This window comes from Cyprinodon tularosa, unplaced genomic scaffold (genome assembly GCF_016077235.1).
Source record: "Cyprinodon tularosa strain WSP-4 unplaced genomic scaffold, ASM1607723v1 ctg82, whole genome shotgun sequence".
Classification (NCBI taxonomy): Eukaryota; Metazoa; Chordata; class Actinopteri; order Cyprinodontiformes; family Cyprinodontidae; genus Cyprinodon; species Cyprinodon tularosa.
In genome coordinates, this window is record NW_024039585.1 from 443,984 (window position 1) to 467,079 (window position 23,096).

Consider the following 23,096-nt stretch of genomic DNA (forward strand, 5'->3'; position numbering starts at 1 on the left):
AGATTGCCAGATGGAGAAGCGCGATTCGTCACTCCAGAGAACGCGTCTCCACTGCTCTAGAGTCCAGTGGCGGCGTGCTTTACACCACCGCATCCGACGCTTTGCATTGCACTTGGTGATGTATGGCTTGGATGCAGCTGCTCGACCATGGAAACCCATTCCATGAAGCTCTCTGCGCACTGTTCTTGAGCTAATCTGAAGGCCACATGAAGTTTGGAGGTCTGTAGTGATTGACTCTGCAGAAAGTTGGCGACCTCTTCGCACTATGCGCGTCAGCATCCGCTGACCCCGCTCCGTCAGTTTACGTGGCCTACCACTTCGTGGCTGAGTTGCTGTCGTTCCCAAACACTTCCATTTTCTTATAATACAGCTGACAGTTGACTGTGGAATATTTAGGAGCGAGGAAATTTCACGACTGGATTTGTTGCACAGGTGGCATCCTATCACAGTTCCACGCTGGAATTCACTGAGCTCCTGAGAGCGACCCATTCTTTCACAAATGTTTGTAAAAACAGTCTGCATGCCTAGGTGCTTGAATTTATACACCTGTGGCCATGGAAGTGATTGGAACACCTGATTCCAATAATTTGGATGGGTGAGCAAATACTTTTGGCAATATAGTGTATATGTATATACAGTCAATGGGAAATTTAACATTAGGCAATACTTGGCAGTTGTATAGGGCCCAAAGTTCCTGGGGGCCCCAAAAAACTCTGTTTACATGTATTGTTAATACAAGTATTCCTTATTTGTGCACATTAATTATGTTTTTGATATAAAGGCTTTAGGTAAAATGCCATCAAAACGCTTATAATGTTAGGTGTGACTCAGTCCAGGTTCAGAAAGGTCCAAACAGACAGCAGCAAACCAAAGAAGCGCTTAGTGCCAAATCTAGCAACTTCTTTTCTGCTACTGGGAACTTTGGTGACAACATATAAAAGCAGCAAACTCTGCTCTCCAAAGCGAGTACATTCGTAACCCCGCCTCCTGCTCTTTTCTATCTTGTCTGCTGTCATGATACATGCAGCTATTATTTCATACGAATGAAAAATGGAGAACAGGTAAGCAGATCATGGCTTGTCTACAGTGATAAAATAATGCATATCTATTCCATTAAAATTTCTGTATTTGTATAATGGGTCTGTTTTATGCGTTGTCTTCTCAATTCAGAGAGCCCCCTGCCTGTCTTTGTTTAGGGTCCCAAATTTCCTGAATCCGCCCCTGTACCAAAATTAAAAAGCAAACAATTACAGAAGCAGCAGAAGTGCTGGAGAGAAAGTGAAGAGACAGATGATGATCATTCATATAGTAATTTTTTTTGGAAATGCCCAAAACATCTCTTTAAAGCCTGAAGTTCTATATTTTTTGTAGTTTTTTTGATGGTATTAAATCTGACGAATATTTTGGTTAAAAAAATTTTGATGGGGCAAAAACAATTATCAAAAGCAAATGAGGGAAGGCTACCATCAAAAGAGAAATGGATAACTATAATAGAAGACATACTGACTCAGGCTACAAGAACTGCAATAGGAAAAGAAATAGAAAAAATTGACACTGTAATAGCAATAGAATTAAGAATGATGTATGGCCAATCTGTCTAATGTTGTAATTGTTCTCTTTTTAAAGTTCAATAAAATATATCCATCCATTCATTTTCTGTAACACTGTTCCCAAGTGTGGTCGCGAGGGGTACTGGTGTCTATCTCCAGCTGTCTACAGGAGAGAGGCAGGGTACACCCTGGAGAGGCCGACAGTCCATCGCAGGGCAACACAGAAACAAAAGTAACTTGCTGGAAATAAAAATAATTATCAGACATCTTTGTAAATTGGAATGAGTCTCTTAAGACAAAGGCTTCTCCAGATTTAGTGCCATCAACATATACAACAACTCATTAAGAATTACTGTGTAAGTTACAACAACATTTGATTTATTTATTTAACTGGTGTTGGAGTGTAAATAAAGCTGACTTTCACCTGCATGTTTAGTTCTGAAAACAAAAAAACTTGCATCCTGGGTGTCACAATGACATTATCCCTGCCTTCCGCACCTCTGATTATCTCTGCATACCACATATGTTATCAGTGACTACTTCCTTTTAGTCCTAGTAGTGAGTGTGTAGTCTGAAACAAATAAAACAAAAATCCATGTCTTCTGCCAACACTGCAACAACAAACAGATTTCAGTTCAGATTTCATGGGAAGTAGTACTTGTCATTTCTTATCTTAACTTTTTCTGGATTATAATAGCTTACTGAGTGGATGACAGAGAAAAGTGCTTCACAGAGGTGAATCAACTTGGATGCTGGGAAGGTCAGTCATTGTTTCGTAATAGTTGACACAACAGGAAGCAGATTGAGCTGTTGCTCAGAGATCACAATGGTCAGTAGGTTTTTGAGATGACACTTTCTTTTACAAAACACCCTTCCCATAATTTGAAAGGCATTCACTTTGAGATAAAGCCACAGCAATGTGAGGAGAACCTCATCCACCACAAGAATTCAGTTTTTGAGAGCAGCCTGAGACAATCTTCAAATGAAGTATAGTTAAAAAAGCCTAAAATAAATATTATATTTCTAACACACCCATAACTAGATTTAGACTGATCCTTCTGGTGTAAAACAGTTGAGGATTTTATCTGCTAACTCCACAAACAAGCTCCAGAACGATGTAATTCACACAGAGTGCCAACACATGCTGGAAATTCCATGAGAAGGGATGAGAATTTCAAACATAAAGTAAACAAAAGAGGATAAATTGACAAACGGGGCCCAAGTTCATCGCTATGACAACGGGTGATTAGGCCTTTCCAGTACACTGAGCTCCCACAACAGTGAGCACAAGCACATTGGCCAACACTGGGAAAGAGCGTGAGCACCGGAAGAGGAAGCTGCATGGCTATGACAAAATATATCTCTCTCCAGTGGAAAGAATTTCTAAAAAAAATGTAAAAACTACCCCTGTCTTTGAGCTATGAGGGCATTCTTTTCCTATGAATTTACAGGAATTCAGGAAGAAGACCCAAGAACTTTACGGGTCTTGGGTAATGGTACACTCATACACCATGTGAGATTTTTTTTTCCATTAAAGGGCAGAAGATAGCTGTTCAATCTGTTTTTTTTTTTTTTTTTTTTTTTTTTTTTTTTTTTGTCCTGATATAAACTATTTAGTTTGGGCAAATGCAGTTTTTGGATTATAAAGGTTATCTGACAAACCAAAATATACCTGTTTGGTGTAAGCGTTTGTGACAAATGACAAAGGAAAAATTTTATGGTAAAAGTAAAATACCAATCTATTATTTCTAGGCTTTATAATATTTTATATGTGTTTTTAATGAGTATATATTCAATACAAATGTCTTCCTCTTGTCTAACCTCACTTACAAGCTGAATTCTCACTATATTTCTGCTTTCCCAAACACATAACAATCCTTCTTTTACTTTGTTACTGTGGTTGGCTCAAATTAAATTGGTAGGCGGGCAATAGGTGTAGCTTCACCCAATCAGCTCAGAAGGTTGTAAGAAGGTTGTAATGGTTGTAGAACCCGGTAACATCATCTAGAAAAATAAAACATTTATATAACAATAAAAATAATACTATCTTGAAACAACATAAGGCTATTTTTTCTTGCATTTGATAGTGACACAACCATATCCAACATCTGGTTTGGTGTCTTGAAACCGCATCTGTCCATACGTTAGCTCCACCCATGTTATCTTTGTCCTAATGTTGAGAGTTTGAGTAGTGAAAGCAGCAATGACATTAACAAAATTCCCCTTGTCTGTTTTAAGAAGGCATTGAAGTTGCTTTTTTATAACTTTGCAAGAATTTTTTAAATTTGACAATGTTAGTTTTCCTTTTTACACAATTGGAGCATTGCTTGAGAAGATAAAACAAAAACTTATTAACATAATTTTACAGATGGCTTAAAAATTTTCAAACATTGTGAAGAGAAAAAAAATACTTCATGTTGTTTAAACAGCACAAGTAGGCATCAACATGAGCAGAAGTGTCTTTATGGTGTTGTGCTAACATACAGTACCAAAAGCTACCAAAGATTTCTGCAACAGATGTTACAGACACACCCAAAATATAACACATGCCACAAACACACAAAACTCCCTCTTATTGTTGAAAAAAAAAATAAAAAATGCATCCTCCCTGCAAACACATATTTACAACACAAAAACAAGGCTAAGTTGGGGGACAGATCACTCCTCCCTCAGAGCCTATGCCCAGCCAGCAAAATCAGTTCAGGCAGGGCGTTATACAGTTGGGTTGGGCTTGTTTCCCTCCACTTGGTCAGCTTAAAAGAGTGAGAGAAATCCACTACTTTTCCAGGGCATCCACTGCAGAATCAGTAAGAGCCTAAACAGCAGGCTTAAAAAAAAAACTGATGAGATGGCAGAGTTGGGAAATGTGAGAGTGTGAGACTTTGGAAGGAACTGAAAACTTTAAAAGGATTAACGAAGCAGCAGAAGTCTATTTTACATAAAAGACCACGCCAGCGACTCAACTGCTTACTGATCAACAAAAACTATTGAGGGTAAGTACTGCATAATCATGGTCACCTATTTAATGGAGCAATTATCTCTGATTATTTTGACCAGCTTGGGGAACTTGCTTTAAACAAAGATTTAAAGGTTTCTGATGAAGTAAAAACAACCCTAAAGCATAAATTAATATAGATGTGTAAAAATATAAAACACATTTGGGTATATAAAAAGCAAGAGACTTGTATTAGATTAAAACCTGGATATTCTGCTCAGATTTTACTCTTACTCTTACCTATTTTTATATTTTAAACTGTTTAACTTAATTTTCCCTAGTATAAAAAAGTCTGTGTTTTGTATCAGGTAGTTTTTCTTGCTCTGATTTTTTTTGGGAAACAAATTCATTTGGTTTCAAACTAGCTGTGGAAGAACAGGAAAACTTGAAATACTTTTGCCATGAGGGCATGCTGTTAATTGGTCTGGATTTTTCCACACTAGAGGTATAAGTGAAAACAGATGGTTTAGCTGTCATAAAAAAAAAAGAAGCATTTCCAGGATTCTAACCTGTCGTGTCATTATAAAAGCAAGCTAGTTAAAGATCACATGTTGTCTTTCGATTGATTCTTTTTTTCCAGTAAACCTGACATAATTATATATGTTTATTCAGAAAAGCATTTAATTTATTGAACCCCTTTTAATGGCTGCTGGGTCAATATAAGAACACCTTAATGTTGGTCTGAACTTAAAGCTGTCAGGTTCAAAGCACAAACAGAAATGGGTCAGAGTGACATTTTAATACAGGATGTTTATGTTAACTATGAAGTCTAAGTTATTCTGTAAAGGAATCTTTTGCACGGTTGCACTAAATATAATAAACCACCAGAAAAGAATACCCATCACATCTATGCCTCTTCCTCGCTCCGTTGTTCATATTTATTGCTTATGATTATTAAGATAAAACTTTAAGATTATAAGTTTATATTTTGATTATTTATTGATGTATATCTCAAGTTAATGCATTTTAGTTGTTATCACATGGTTGCCAATAGAGTTTCAATCATGTTTTTTACTTTCTGACAAATTCCCATCCGTAATCCATCAAGATTTAACTACATAATATGAATATTCCCAATTAATAAGTAAAAATATAGTATACCAACTTTATAGGACTAGGCACTCCAGCCTTTATATATGTAACCTGTTTAGTTTTTGATTGCAGTGCATTTGGCTCTTCAACAACAGAGAATGATGAAAAATTAATGAAAATCATGCAAATAATTATATTACATAATTAGAATGAGATAAAATTTCAGTTATTGATAAACTGATGCCATCACATACCAAACAGATAGGACAACCCCTGATTCAACAAAGAAAAACAGAGAGTAAAAATAAAAAAGGGGAAAAAGAAAGAAAGAAAGAAAGAAAGAAAGAAAGAAAGAAAGAAAGAAAGAAAGAAAGAAAGAAAGAAAGAAAGAAAGAAAGAAAGAAAGAAAGCAATGTTATAGTATGCAAACATACTTCTGAAGTATTTATCTGTATCTTGGGCACCTAATAAAGAAACAAAAACAAACTGTCCTTCCAAACCTGTCCTTTGCCATCACCTTAACAACAGAACCAGAATAACAGCCAAGTCACTTGCAATTCAAGGTCTACTTAGCTTGACAAACCCAAAGCAACTACACTGTTCTTCAGTCTGTGTGCCACATGTCTGTTTATGGCCAGAGCCCTGCTCACCACCCTTCATGGCAAAGTTCAAGTCACTTTCTCAATAACGGATTTTTAGAAAGAAAATTAAAAGTGCTGACTTGGCAACTGACCTCATTAGAGCCTTTTTTAGAAAGTTTTTTCCCTCTGAGAGGAAGTAACAGCTTCCCAAAGTTCCCCAGGCACTGAGAAATGGCTCATGACTCTCTCCCCCAAGCCACAGACGGATTTGTTTAACAAGTCAGGCCTTATACCAAACCTGCCAAAGCCATTAGTAAAAGGAAAGAACTGTTCAAGCCTTAATCACGTAATCTGTCTTTAACAATGACAAACATACAAAAGATGGAAAGTTTGTGCTTTAAAGATGTATTTAAAGTCATCTCCAATTTTGAGGAGAATTGAATGAGCTCTTAAAAACTAACAGAAATTGTTCAGTGGTTTGTTTTAAAATGTTAAGTTGATCATAGCAAAGATTTAGGTATCAACTGAGTTGGCTCTGTTAGCAGTTAATGATCGTACCCTGTGGCAAATGTGGGATCCAGCAAATGTTTCCCTCTCGCACAAAGCAAAAGGCCTCAGTCTGTACACATGGCTACTTATCAAGAGGTATAGGGTTCTTATTCTGGTATAGTGCTTTAAGTGGAAATAAATAAGTGTTGTTACTTCCCTCTATGGCATACAAATCTGTGACACATACAGATCTGTCTATGAATCTATAGATTAATTGTTTTATTGAACAGAAATTTAAAAGAACAAAGAAAGTTATAAATCAAATTGATATGAGCCAAATTCAAAGTGTCAGGAAGCAACTTCTGTTAACTTCAAACTTACCAGAATTTCCGTATTAAAAGAGATTTAACTGATGTTCTATTCTATTCAATTCTACCTTATGTTGGTATCATGGAATTAATAAAAAACAACAAAAAGAAAAGAATAAAGATTTAAGACCAAAGACAATAAAAAAATAAAGAAGCAATAACTCTGACTTAAGATTTCAATAAGCTCATTATGGTTTCCCTCTGTCTTCTGGCCAAACTCATCACCCACTGTGCCCAGACTTCCTCTGCCCTGTAGTTTGAATATGAGTTTGTTTATACAAAGTTTTTAAAAAAGTCAGAAGACTGCTCCATTCATTTCACACTCTGTCTGCATGCATACCAAAGGTGCAAAGGTGGAGCATTTATTTCAATGAGGTCCCCAGACTCAAACATTTTGTAAATTTTTTTCATGTTAGGTAAAACACAGTTTTCTGTGGAAGTATATGAACCACTGTATTTTCAAGATTTTATTTAAATAAACTCACAAGCAATTTATTATTGATCATTTCCAGGTATGAGACACCACATATCCCCCAAATAGTCACACTGCCCCTGTTCCTACCTTTAATCAAGTGCTTTTGTAGCTTTAGGTTCCCAGTGGACACACTAACGCTCTCTTGCAGCCTGACCTCCATTTTTTTATGTAGCAAAGAACAGTTAAGAGTGCTTCTCTTATTCAACTCTGCATAAGTTCATCTGAGTCCTTTTGGAGCCAAGTTTACATCACAGCTGTGATTATTTATTTACTATGCCTTTTCTCACTGATCTGAAACAGCTACAGGCACATTAATAGTGCATCCATTTTGCAGGGGGTTTCTTTTGTCAATTTTTTTTTATTAATAGATAGACTACACACTGTAATTGTGGAGTCGGGTGGATGAGCGGTGCTGTATGGGTGCGTGTAAAATTCCCAGTATGTGCTATATGCTATAATATCAGTTTGGAATCGGTTGTTCTCTGTACTGTTGTATACTGGCCCATCTAAAGCATTGTTTAGGGAATTTTTTAAATAAGGGGTTTTCAAAGTGTGGTCAGTGGCCCCAAAGGACTGCAAGGGAATGCTAGAGGTCCTCGGAAAATCAGATGGAAAATAAAAACAAATAAAACAGAAATAAATATGCAAAAATATGGTATCTTATCATTCTATTTTTAGCACCATAGACTAAATTCTATTTATTTTTAAACAGTAAATGTACCGTTTAAATAAAATCCATATCAAACAAATACATGTACGTACTATTAAATGTCCCCTTAAATCATTGAATTTAGCATTTATTAATTTAATAAAACAAATAAATAATTAAAAGTGATAATAAATATTATAATGTGCATTTAAAATATTATGACATTAAATAACTAGATGTCAGTTTAAAAAAAATATTCATTTAAATATACTTTTAATTATTTAAATTTTTTTATTCCTTTATTTCATCATCATAAGTTTTTTGTGATCTTCATTGGTCAAACTTAGTGGGATTAGTGTGGCGTTTGCATACCCCATCTGATTGGCTGTTTAGAGAGCTTTAGAGAGAGTTAGCTGGTGTTAGTAAATGGGCGGGAATGAAATTGATCCTGTCTCTTGTCCCCCTTTATCTCACCATAATCTTCTAATGGTCAATGACATGGGTATGCTACTGACAGATAAAAAGTCCAGCCCCAACACAATTCTCATACTTGCGTTGTTTATTTATTTCTCTTCTTATTACTGAACAGTTTGTTAAAAGGTTTGTTATTCATTGCAACTATAATAGGATGTTAAAAACATTTTAGGTCATATTTGTATGCAAAAAATTTATTCAAAATCTGTAAAAAAAAAAAAAATGTCCTTTTATACGGAAAAGGATACTGAAAAAGTAAGAGTTAATTTGGTTCTTGGAGGAAGCAAGGTCAAAGGTTTGTAAATCAGTGCTCCTGTCCCTGAAACATATATAGATGACACATTTGCTGGGACAATAAGCACTAGAATAAAAGAATGAAGTTAATGACTTTTAGTTTATTCATTACATTTTCCAAGCGAGTGCTACTTTTAAATAAGTTGGTAAAAATAAGAAATTAACATTACAATTACATAGCATTAAAAGTTTGGTAACTTTAAAAGCAAAACTAGTTGAATTCCTAATTTTTTGGATTTCTTAAAATGTTTTGTTTTGCAGGCTCTTCTTTGAGAAAACTGTCAACAAAATATTTCAAGGCTTTGCCTTCTAGTTTTCTAGTTGTTCATTTTATTGTTTTTATTGTTCAGTACTTTGTTTCAGCTGTGGCTAGTCTCACAGCTCTTAGAAAAAAGTTTATGATGATTATGAAGGGCCCCAGAATGGAGACATTTGAGAACCCCTGATTTATATGATCCCTAAATATAAATGCTATTAATCTTTTTCCACTCAATAAAATGCTCACAGAGTAATTTACTTTAAAGTTTGTCTAGTAAAGAATAGACCAAAGCATAAAAAAATAATCTTTCCACATATTTTCAAAATATTTATTTTCTTTTGATCTACCATCTTTTCCAACTGCTCCAACTGCTTTGTTCACACAAAAACCTACAGCATGAAAAACTAATTGTTTTTATTCATTAAAAACCTTTAGCCCTAGCCTTAATATTAACTTCTTTGCACAAATAAAACAAAACGAGCAACAAATGGCAAAATAAGTCAGGTTGTTTCCTTTCAAGATATTTTACAGTTGCATAATTTAACCCATCTGTTTATGTGAACCCACCCAACAACAGACTTCCTGTTCAATGTATACCTAAAACTGCATTTCTTTCTTTTTCTTCCCAGAAAAAGACTATAAAACTACTGCATGGCAAGAAGGGTCATCCATCCATCCATCCATCAGTCCATCCATCCATCCATCCATCCATCCATCCATCCATCCATCCATCCATCCATCCATCCATCCATCCATCCATCATATTTTATAGTAATGATCCTGTTAGACTATTATTGAAGGGATGTATACTTTATTGCAAAATAATTAATAAGGGACACTTGAATTTAAAAATAGCTGTTGCATCAATCATTATTTTCTCCTGCTTTAACATGTTTCCTTTGTTTGTTGTAGGACCACAATGGATGTGCCAATAACTTCATTGCTGCTACTACTCTGCTCTCTTGGTGCTGCTGTTTGGTCTTGCCCAAATGGATGCCTATGTAAAGAAACAAATGTCCTATGCACTGGCCTCTCTGACTTCCCTACAGCGGTGCCGTCATCTACCACCTTTATCAACTTTCGTGAATGTAAATTCTACTCTCTTAAAGCTGAGGATCTCAATGATTTCTCAGATAGTCTTAAAAAGTTTGTAATTTTGGACACATCTTTGAGGGAAATTCACCCTGGCACATTCAATGACACGTTAAACATTGAATCTATGGGAATATCTAAGACTGAAATACAGGATCTATCTGAGATGTTGTTCCAAAGTCTCCAAAAACTTCAGATTTTGATTCTGAGAAACAACAAGCTCTATGCAATCCAGCCAAGGTTGTTTTCCCAGTTAACAGAGCTACAACAACTTGACTTGGGCACGAATGAAATCACTCATATACCTGCGCAAAGCTTTCATCGCCTAACAAAGCTGCAGTACTTATCAATTGCTGGGAATAATGTTACTCAAATATTCAGTGAGACATTCAAGGGTCTTTCTGAATTAAAAACCTTGCGCCTTAACAAAAACAAGCTTAATGAAGTTCCTGTAGGGAGTCTGGATGACCTTGCAAATCTGGAGGAATTAACTCTACAGGACAATCTAATCACTCATCTCCACAGAGATTTATTTCTAAAAACTCTGAAGCTACAGAAATTGTTTGTTTCCAACAACAGGCTGACATCACTTCCGCAAGGAATCTTCCTTAATTTGCCTCTTCTTTCTCACATTTCTCTGTATGAGAACAATCTAGAAAGTCTGAGTCCAGGGATCTTCGGTCCAATGGCCCTGCAGGAGCTGTGGCTGTATGACAACAAACTGAGCCGTATTGATGACGACACCTTCAGGAACCTGACTCACTTACGTCTTCTGGTGCTCAGTCGAAACCACATCAGCTTTGTATCTGACGGCGCCTTTAGAGGTTTGACAAACCTTGGGGAGGTGTCACTGCACACCAATCTACTTACAACTCTCCAAGCCAAGACGTTTGAACATTTGCCCAGTCTGGTCAACATATCATTGGAGCACAACTTCCTTGCCTCCCTTCCATTGGGTTTCCTTGAGGGTCTAAACAACCTGGGAGAGATAGACCTGCGAAACAACTCACTTTCTAACTTACCACAGTATAGTCTAGATGCACTAAGTAAAGCAAAGTATGTCATATTACAGCAGAACCCCTGGAGATGTGACAAAGGCATTTCACCTCTGAGGGATTGGCTCAGACAACACCCCTCTAAGGTTAACCAAACTCTTGTTTTATGCGAGAGTCCTTCCAGCCTAAAAGGTGAGGTAATTGCCTTGCTTACAGATGAAAATCTGATGCCATTAAGCCCTTCTGAAGCGCCTATTTTGACCTCGACTGAGAGGAGAAGGAGACCCCATACACATCCACCCAAACGAAGCACTCCATCGACGGGAATAAAGACCACGCCAACCTCAGAACAGGAGAATGTGACCAAGGGTGGAGAGGAAGAAAATAAAAAGAGTTTTGATATTTCTGTAACTCTAATTGCACTTGCAGTAGTTTCTACTGTCATCATCAGTTTAGTCATCATTGGTTGTGTTTGCTGGAAAGGAAACAGGAGAGGGAATGAAAATATAAGCCAACGGAATCGTAATTCAGTGCTTTAGATCAGATCGCAAAAACATGATGCACAATCAGAGACTTTTACAGCAAAAATGTTGAATTTTCAACATGGTTTCTCAAAGAACGCAGAGTTGATTGTAGATCCTCAAAGGCGGCACTGTCAGTTTGTATTTGTGTTCTGTTATGTGATTTAGAAATTATAAGAAAATAAATGTGTCATCGTCTAACGGTAAAAAGACAAATTATGTTGAGACAAACCTGCAGCTTCCTGTAATAATATGAACCCAGTGTTTTTCTGTACTTGGCAATAATTTGATGCTGATTTCTCAAATAACAATGGTTTTAGAAAACAGTTTAACTCTTGTTACATAATGGTGTTAATCTGACTCCACTATCTTAAGACCTTCTGTATCCTGAAGAAAGATGCAACTTTCTTCACTGTGTTACAATCTGCTTCTCAATATTGTTACCATGCTCAACCTTGTAAACCATATAGCAGTAAAAGGATCATCTTAAAGAACAACAAGAAAAATAATCTACACAATAAATCAGCCTGACTGAAAAAAGCTCTGTGTGTAACAGGCTTTGTTCATTTTGTAGGAAAACATTGTGTGTCAAAGTTTTCTATGGTGAACTTTGTTCTGGACAAAAAGTGAAAGGAAAAACAAAAGCTCATAGAGAATGAATAAAGGAATTTGCTAAAAATGGCGATTTTTGCTAATTAATGAAAAGGGAACAAAACATAAGAAGTAGATTAATTAAAATCTAATTAACTTTAGTCTTATTTAATTGTAAAGGGGACTGGGAATAAAGTATTTGAGACTTGCTTGCCTCAAAAGATAAACACATAAACGTAAATCTTTCTGTTTAAAGCAAAATATGGGAAATAAGTATTTTACTAGAATTATGAAACTATTTTGCCTGAAGATGTAAGACCTTAAAATACATATCCCTCCAGGATTTTATTTTTTGTAGTCTTTAATTATTGTTGATAAAAGTGTTGATGTGTTGATAAGTGTTGATGTTCATATTTTCTAGTATTTTTTGTAGACTAGAACCTTACTACTGATGATCAATGCAATTATTTCAAGGGAGCCAGAGTAAATAGTTTTTATCAAAAAAGCACTGCCATTCAGAGGACTTTAGCAGTGCTCAGTGACTGAGGGAGAAAGCAGAAGTGACATTTATGGGGAATAAGTGAGAGCTCGAACTGTGATTTCATTAAGGACAGCTGCTAAATTTTCATGGATTAAAATAAAGCCATGACTTCATTTTGTTGCAGCTTTTTCCTTCAGCCCCCATATAGATGCACCTGCTCCTTTAAGTTTCCTAAGGATTCTGAACTGCTTAAAAGTAGGTGAAGTTGGTCAAATGAGATAAGGAAAAGTTGGAGCACTCTACACTCACCGGCCACTTTATTAGGTACACCTGTCAAACTGCTTGTTAACACTTAATTTCTAAGCAGCCAATCACATGGTGGCAACTCAGTGCATTTAGGCATGTAGACATGGTCAAGACAATCTCCTGCAGTTCAAAGCGAGCATCAGTATGGGGAAGAAAGGTGATTTGAGTGACTTTGAACGTGGCATGATTGTTGGTGCCAGAAGGGCTGGTCTGAGTATTTCAGAAACTGCTGATCTACTGGGATTTTCACGCACAACCATCTCTAGGGTTTACAGAGAATGGTCCGAAAAAGATAAAACATCCAGTGAGCGGCAGTTCTGTGGGCGGAAATGCCTTGTTGATGCCAGAGGTCAGAGGAGAATGGCCAGACTGGTTTGAGCTGATAGAAGGGCAACAGTGACTCAAATAACCACCCGTTACAACCAAGGTGGGCAGAAGAGCATCTCTGAACGCACAGTACGTCGAACTTTGAGGCAGATGGGCTACAGCAGCAGAAGACCACACCGGGTGCCACTCCTTTCAGCTAAGAACAGGAAACTGAGGCTACAATTTGCACAAGCTCATGGAAATTGGACAATAGAAGATTGGAAAAATGTTGCCTGGTCTGATGAGTCTCGATTTCTGCTGCGACATTCGGATGGTAGGGTCAGAATTTGGCGTCTACAACATGAAAGCATGGATCCATCCTGCCTTGTATCAACGGTTCAGGCTGGTGGTGGTGGTGTCATGGTGTGGGGAATATTTTCTTGGCACTCTTTGGGCCCCTTGGTACCAATTGAGCATCGTTGCAACGCCACAGCCTACCTGAGTATTGTTGCTGACCATGTCCATCCCTTTATGACCACAATGTACCCAACTTCTGATGGCTACTTTCAGCAGGATAATGCGCCATGTCATAAAGCTGGAATCATCTCAGACTGGTTTCTTGAACATGACAATGAGTTCACTGTACTCAAATGGCCTCCACAGTCACCAGATCTCAATCCAATAGAGCATCTTTGGGATGTGGTGGAACGGGAGATTCGCATCATGGATGTGCAGCCGACAAATCTGCTGCAACTGTGTGATGCCATCATGTCAATATGGACCAAACTCCCTGAGGAATGCTTCCAGCACCTTGTTGAATCTATGCCACCAAGAATTGAGGCAGTTCTGAAGGCAAAAGGGGGTCCAACCCGTTACTAGCATGGGGTACCTAATAAAGTGGCCGGTGAGTGTACATCTCATCTGTACCTGTAACATTTTGAGAAGAAGAGAAATTTTAAAAATATTAATTTGTATTAAGTGTTACATCGTTTTATGGTTTTAACATATGTTTTAGAGGAATGTATGTTAATGTTTATTCATAGAGGTGGTGGGGTTTTACATTTGCTTTTGGACTGGAAAGAGGCAGATCTGACAACCCTGGTAGTAAAGGGTGGGTGGTGTTGTTAGCAATACCTTTAAGAATATGAAAAATTATTTCTTGTAACAGCTGTGGAGGATTTATTTGAAAATCATTTTCATTTAAAGTTAAATCACAGAAACCAGTTCCACACTAGATGTTCTGGAACAACAATGTTTCAATCCATATCCATTATACATTGTTGAGCAAACTCTTTCCATCTGAAGTCACCACACAGAGACGGGTTTGTACTAGATGTTAGTCAGAGGCCTGCTGTGGTTCTACTAAATGCCAGATATTTGTTTTAAAAATGAGCCTGTTTTATTCATAATAACTCAGAACCACCTGGTATGTCCGGCTTTATGTTTTAATGCATTTCACATTAAATACATATCGCATTATCAACACTTTAGAAAAATGGAACTAACTTCAATCTAAAATGACTAAATTATGATCTAAATTTCTTATACTTCCATAAAAAGGCCATAATAGGATAAAGATAAAAAGATTATTTCCAATTTAGGACTGGTTACAGGTGAAAGTCAACTTTTAAACTCCTGTTTATTCAAGGTAAAGTGGATATATAAAGTCTACATGCCCCTGTTTAAACGACAGGATTTGATTTTCTTAAAAAATCACATCAAGGCAAATAAATTCAAAACATTTTCAAGCTTTGGATGTAACCTATAAGCTGTACAATATAACCGAAAAACAAGCACAAATCCTTCAGAGGGTTGAGGTAAAAATAAACATTTGAAATAATGTGGTTGACAAGTATGCCCACCCTTTTATAACTGGGGATAGGGCATGAATTTGGCACCCACCACATGCTGGCAACTTTTGAGATTAGCGGGCGTAACTGTCAATCTACCTGCAAGGTTGGCAATTAACCACTAAGAAAACATGCAATGCTGAACAATTGTTGATCAACCATGTAGCCTATTATTTTGTTAGGTAAGCACCCGTCTTTACTGGGATTTTTAACACAAAATGTGTCGACATATTACTGGCATGAGGAGGACACAATGTGTTAATATGAAGTAGGAAGGCGATGGCAAGACTGGAGATTGGCTTGTGTTGCAACAGATGAGATGTACTGTTGGGATTGCCGTATGCATAGCTCTGAGAAAGCAACAACACACCAGACGTTATGGAAAACCAGATGCTGCAATGGTGGAGGATGTTGAGGAAGCAGAGGTAAGGACCGGTGCCTTCTACTCTTCTTTTGAGAAGTCACTCTTTGCTCTTTATAAGGGTTTTTCAATCGTTGCATGACCTTGATATAACATTGATATGCGGTTTGGGTTCCGTTTATTTCACATTATTGTTATGATTGTTGTCTTTGTTGTTTGCCTAAATGTTATTCAATCAAAATATTAGACTTTTCTTGATGGGGAAAATAAATTTGGATAATAATGTAATGTTAGGACTTTTAAAAAAAAGTTAAACGCGAATACAAACAGTGACAAAGAAACATGTATACGGTTAATTAGATTTCCATCTGGATGTTACCTTTATAAGTGAGACCATCATTGAAATGATTGGCTATTTGTATTTCTGTAATTTTCGAAATGCTAGTCACTTCAGGCGGGATACAGTTGTCATTGCGTAGGTTTATTCATAACTGAGATTAAGTTGGTCAATAACCAAGCAGTGTTTTAATGTGCATCCTATACAAGTTCAACAACCATGTTGTTTCACTCACTATTATTTTAGGCATAAAAAATGGGCTGGTAAAAAAACCACTGTGGAAGGTGCCAGCTTTGATTTCACAATCCACCTGCCACAATGGCTGGTAGCCAAAAAAAGTTGATTTCTGGTCCTGACTGGGGATGTGGCTGTGCATAGTCAGCACACATATTTCCTCAATTAAAGGGCCTCTGATCAATACCCAAATGAAGTTCAGCTGTTATTGGGTTTTCCCGACATTTTTGCGGCCACATCTTCCAACAAAAGCCATAGTCTGTAGAGAGCTTCCAAAGCATGAGAGGAATCTGATTATTTAAAGATATTAATGTGGTGAAGGCTTGATTTTAATTTCCAAGGAATTGAATATACCATGAAACACAGTGTAGACCATCATTGTGAAGTGGAGAAAATATTGCACAATAGTGACATTACCAAGAACAGAACAGACAAGGGGAGACAGAACTGAGCACGGAGGCGGCCAAGAGACAAACAGCAAACCTAAAGGTGCTGCAGAAATTTCTAGGAAGTACTGGCAAGTACATCGGACACCACTCTGCCATTTTTTTCATATGTCTAGCTATGGGGTAAGTTGGCAACACAAAAGCCTTATCTCACAAAGAAAAACATCCAAGCTAAATCTTGCAAAAATACATCTAAAATCCTCCAAGCACATTAGGGAAAATGTGTTATTGTCTGATGGAACCCAGATTGAACTTTTTGAACTTAAATCGAAAAGTTGTGTTTTTCCACTCTTCACCAAAAAAAAAATAATATTTACAGAGAAACATGGTGGTGATCCTGATAGATTTCAGTTATTCTCTTTACTTTACAGTATATATGCTCCCAATTGGTATAATTATTAGAAAGCATGGGATTTATTTCCTCTGTTATGCTAAAAAATACTCGGATATATTTGTCCATAAATCCTGATGAAATTATTCCTTGAATAGACTAAAAGCATGTCTTGATGATATAAGAATCTGGATGACTCTAAGCTTTCTGGCTTTGAATGTGGACAAAACAGAAAGTATAGTCTTTGGAACAGAGTTTTTTCAAAAACAAGTTGATTAGTCAGTCACCTCATTTAGAGGGGTTTAAATAGATCTTATATAATATAGTTTAAAAAAAACAATGGGGTTATTTTTCATCAGTACTTGTCATTTAAATCACATATCAAAGAGGTTTCATCAATTTCCTCTGTTTCTCTCTGGGATATTGAAAAATTTAGAAATATCTTCATTAATTCAAGTTTTTTCTTCTTCTTTTTTTTCTTGAATATATCATACAGCAACGCCTTAAGGGCTTTAGAGTGTTTTTCAAATACATTGTACAGGTTAAAGGTCAAATAAATGGTTGCAAAAATTGTGAAATCATTTGTATTGCTGTCATTTTTTTACATCACGAATACCCAACAGGGGTGTGTAGATTTTTTATATCCATTGTACTTCTTTGTGTCTTATTTGCATATGAATGGGGTTGTTTCACTGAAATATTCAGCATATGGCATATTTGTCTACATGTATTAATATTCTTTGAATCTTAATTTTTTTTTTAAACTCCGGCCACTACAACAGTGTTCAGTGGAGGGAATTAAAAGTACTATTTTAGAACCTACATTTGGTAGACTGCATTGCATGCAAATACAAGACCAAGCAAAAGGATGTTGAGGTTGAATGTTCAGAATTCAATGCTGAGGAAGTTAGGAACAGCAATCAGGATGCTGGAGATAACATCATTTAAACTGAAAGAAATTAGTGGATGTTTAAAGTTTTGCTTCCTGGAGCTGTACTAGGCAATGGCTTCTCATTTTTTCAAAAATTCAAAAATTACCCATTTCATTTGTTTTTTTTAAATTAGACTATAATCAAGGTGAACTAACAGCCACATTCATGTGTCATTAGTGTCTATTCATGTGCTATAAGATTTTTTTATTATTATTAATTTTAATTTCCTTAGCTCGTTGGCTCTTAATACAGATACAGACACACAATTGGTCACAAAGAGATTTAAAAATGGATATTTTCAAGACCAATGAGAAAAAAAGACACAGTTTCAACTTCTTAAATAGAAATGTTGCTTCTAATAAAAGATGTCAAACCAAAAACTGTCTGTAACCACGGCAAAGAGATTTTCCAGTCTGAAGTGTCTTTTTTACATTTATTACACAAAGCTGACTCCAGCAAATCACTGAACCAATGAGTGTGGATAAAGTACAGATAAAAAAAGCAAGATACCTTGTGATCAAAACATGGAAGGCAATTATAACAAGTGTTTGATTACTGTTAATTATGCCAGTTGGCTCTTGAAATTAAGTCGTCCTGGCACCAAGCGGCAAAGATTTGGAGTAAACAACTGGCCCTGCTCTTATCTCAGGCTCCAGAGGTTGGTTACACCCAACCACACATGTCTTTAACCCTTGAAGCTCTAGTTGCTTGTGTTTTTTGTTGAGAAGACAACACTTATTTGTGTTTCCTTATGGTTTTATTTTTGGCACAAAAGTATTAAGGTAAGGAAAGAACCTGTTTTATATGAAGGATAATAGGTTTTATCAGCACAAGCAGACAGTTCCTTTATGTAACATATTTAATGCTTTAACTTTATCTATTAGTTAACTCTCAACTTACTGACCATAAATAAAAAAAGTTTAATAAAAAACATTTTTTTCTAAAATAACAGTCAATTATGTGTACAATTAGCATGGTTTTGTGTATATTTTATAGTTATAATAATGTATTACATCAACTTATCTATTTTTATATTGTTTTTCTTGTTAAATGGTTGATACCAACCTAACAGAGAGACTTGCAATTGAGATTAGTCATCTGGCTATAGTATCACATATTTACATGCTAATATTTATTGTTTGGGCAATTCACAATAAAAACAAATAAAAGGAATATACATAAACCCCCCTTCTTCAGCTTTATAAAGCAATCCATCAGTTTGCAGCTTTAATGTATGAGTCTGTATCTCTTTTGTTATACTTAACCTAGTATGTGAAAAAATATGTATGTCCTCCATATTTTAGTCACATAATGTAGGGAATTATATATATTTTCAGTTTTTTGTTTACTTTCTTCCTTCCTTTAATTTTTGCAGAATGTCAAGAATGTTGAACGGAGAGATCACTGCTTTCTTTCTGTTTTTACTGATTATGGATTTTTTGGTGATTGAAATTGCTGAAGAAGACCATCAGATAGTTTTCGACCATTCTACAACAGAAATCCCCCAAACTCTTAGAGCTGGTGTGACAGAGGTCTTTTTTGTGTCAAGCCGTATTACAGAGATCCCCAATGGAGCTTTTACTGGACATCCAGAGCTTGTGAAAGTGGTTTTCATGGGCACAAAAATATCAGCAATTGAGCCTGGAGGATTTAATGGTTTGGTAAATCTAAGAAGTCTTGAGATCTCCAATAATCCATTGACTTCAGTGCCTCTGGGTTTGTTTAAAGACAACAGCCTCCTGGACACAATTATTTTAAAGTTTAATCAGTTTGTTAGACTTGAGAAAGGATTGTTTGATGGTTTAAATCATTTAGAAGATCTACAGCTGCAAGGAAATAGAATAGAATTCATTGAAGACCAAACATTTGACGATCTTGTCAATCTTGAAAAGCTTCAATTGGGTAAAAATAATCTCACTGCAGTCTCCACAAGCTGGTTCTCAAACCTGAAAAAACTGAATACTCTACGACTTTATGAAAACCAACTGACTACAATACCAGAGGATCTTTTCACAAACTTACCGGACTTAAGGGAAGTAAGTTTGCAAGGAAACAAGATCAAAGAACTGTCACCAAATCTGTTTCCACATAAAAATAAGATTTTTAAATTGGAATTAGAGAGTAATCTTCTAACCAGTTTACCTGAAAAATATTTTGTTGGCTTTCCTAAGCTTAAAATTTTAACCTTAAAGAATAATCAGCTGACGAACCTTCCACCAGTTCTTTTTGGGGAAATGAATGACATGACTGAGCTCAGCCTCCAAAAAAACAATCTCAGCACTCTTCCTAAGGGAATCTTCAGCTCCTTGAAGAGAGTTAAGAAGTTAGATCTCTCTGGAAATCAGTTTGTGAAGTTGTCTTCTGATTACTTTGATGGCCTTGAGAGGCTCACTGAGCTTAATGTCCAAAACAATATGATACAGTCATTGGATGCACAAATGTTTGAAAACCTTGGATTATTGTCCACAGTCAAGCTTGCCAACAACAGTCTAAGGACACTTCCTGGGGATGTATTTGAGTCGTTGACCAAACTTAAAAAGCTCTACCTTAGTGGCAACCCATGGCAATGTGATTGCAATCTGATAGACTTGTACCTCTGGATAATAAACAATGGGGCTAAAGTCAAATCGGAAGTGCTCTGTGAACATCCAGAACATTTAAAAGGACAGCAAATCCAATTGTTAAACAGGGATCAGTTAATTTGCCCCACCCTTCCACCCACAACCACCACCTTACTCACCACAATACCAACAACAGTCCTAACAACAACACCTACAACTACTGTGGCTACCACCACCTTACTCACCACAATACCAACAACAGTCCTCACAACAACACCTACAACTACTGTGGCTACCACCACCTTACTCACCACAATACCAACAACAATCCTAACAACAACACCTACAACTACTGTGGCTACCACCACCTTACTCACCACAATACCAACAACAATCCTAACGACAACACCTACAACTACTGTGGCTACCACCACCTTACTCACCACAATACCAGCAACAATCCTAACAACAACACCTACAACTACTGTGGCTACCACCACCTTACTCACCACAATACCAGCAACAATCCTAACAACAACACCTACAACTACTGTGGCTACCACCACCTTACTCACCACAATACCAACAACAGTCCTAACAACACCAACAACTGCACTGCACACTACAAGACCCACCACCACTTTGCCAACCACTACACCCACAACAACACAACAAACCACTACAATCCTCAAAACCACTACATCATCCACAACAACACCATCAACCACGGCTACTTCCACCATAGGACAAACAACTATGGCGCCAACATACCATACCATGTTACCAACAACAACAACAACAATGATCACAACTTCTGTTATGACCACCACTCCAACCACCACCACAACTACACCCCTCACCACAACAGCCAAACCAACGACCACACTAAAAACTACAGCTTTAACAACTAAACTCACAACTACTGTAAAAACAACACTTTTGACAACCACCACATTAACAACTCCACTCACAACTACACACTCAACTTCACTAACTACAACTCCCTATAGAACTACCACCACGCTGACCACAACTACACACACAACATCTCCAACAACCATGCTGAGGACAACCCTTCCAACAACCACTCAACCAGAGACTTCTATTGCTCCAAATCGTTTCAAATTCACCTGCACTCCAGAGTTAAATACTCCCTATGTTCATCACATCAGCAGAAAAGTTCAAGAGTGCAAAACATGGATGATAATCTACACATCTCTGCTTGTTGTGGAGATCACCTACTCACTGGTGCTGGCTAAACTCACAGTTTCTCTTTATAAGCTGCTGCAGCAAAGAGAAAGAAGGAATTACAGACCTATCAAACTCACTCATTTTTCCTACAGAAGAGACGTAATCCTGAAGCCTGTGCAGGAGGCAGAAACTCAAGGTCTTTTACGATAATTTTGATGATTAAAATATTTTGCATTTCCCCCAACTGGATATTATCAGCAATTCCTCACACAAAGTTAAACAGTGTTGCATCCCAACTCAACACTTGTATTGGCTTCTTTTTTTTTGGTTTTATTATTTTTGTGCACATCTCCTTTGAAATCAAGTGAAATGTTTCTTTGTTTTTCAAAGATTGTGTTGGAAATGTATGAGTATATATTTATTTCACTCCATCTATATAAATCTGTGTTTTTTGACGAACAATTGCATGTTCTTCTACTTAATTATAATTTTACATTTATTGGCTTGTATTTCTGAAATATTTCTTTGCTGTAAATAATTTCTTATTTCTTTTCATTAAAGGTAAAACATGAACAAATTTAATTTAATGTCTAAAGTTTTTTCATCAAATATTAGATTTTTTTTAAACACAAAACAAGATTTTTCATCATAAATGGAAATGGAGGACTCAGCACTACACATTGTGGGGTGGTTTTTCAGAAGATTATAAAACAGGTGCAAACCTGTTTTAAAAGAGCAGATCTAGGAAGAAACTCTGAAAATTCATGGGTGGAGGGTTAGTACGTTTGAAAGTCAGGTGAAAACATACAACAACATCTGCTGTCATCGCTGCAACAAAGGAAGCATTGGTACAATGCTGGAGGCTGAGGAGATATTCTGGGCGGATATACACAGTCAGAAAGAACAGTAAACAGGAAGTGTCATGCATGTAAAGCGCATGCATTGTTGTTCCCTCCATTTGCTGTCCATTGTTAATGCTTTGTTAGATTTTTTTAATAACTTAGACTTGTGAATTTCTTTTTTTAACATTTAAAAAAAAAAACTTTTTAACATTCTATATATATACAGAAGAGCTATATGTATATATATTCTATCTCATATATACAGAAGAGTTATATGTGTATATATTTTATCTCTTTTTATTCTTATTTTTTTATCTTTATTATATTGTGTAGTTGGATGTGTGTATATATATATATATATATATATATATATATATATATATATTATATATATATATATATATATATATATATATATATATATACACAGGTGCTGGTCATAAAATTAGAATATCATGAAAAAGTAGATTGATTTCAGTAATTCCATTTAAAAAGTGAAACTTGTATATTATATTCATACATTACATACAAACTCATATATTTCAGATGTTTA

At 36.2% G+C, this 23,096-nt stretch overlaps 1 protein-coding gene across 1 annotated transcript; it reads left to right on the forward strand.

Annotated features, from left to right (window-relative positions):
- The first annotated feature begins 4,246 nt into the window (after window positions 1–4,246).
- On the forward strand, window positions 4,247–22,250 carry LOC119774598. The gene is made up of 4 exons (XM_038272146.1): window positions 4,247–4,543; window positions 10,079–11,787; window positions 16,803–16,809; window positions 19,325–22,250. The coding sequence occupies exons 2-4, from the start codon at window positions 10,086–10,088 to the stop codon at window positions 21,909–21,911; spliced, it is 4,296 nt and encodes a 1,431-aa protein (XP_038128074.1). The 5' UTR covers window positions 4,247–4,543; window positions 10,079–10,085; the 3' UTR covers window positions 21,912–22,250.
- The last annotated feature ends 846 nt before the right edge of the window (window positions 22,251–23,096 follow it).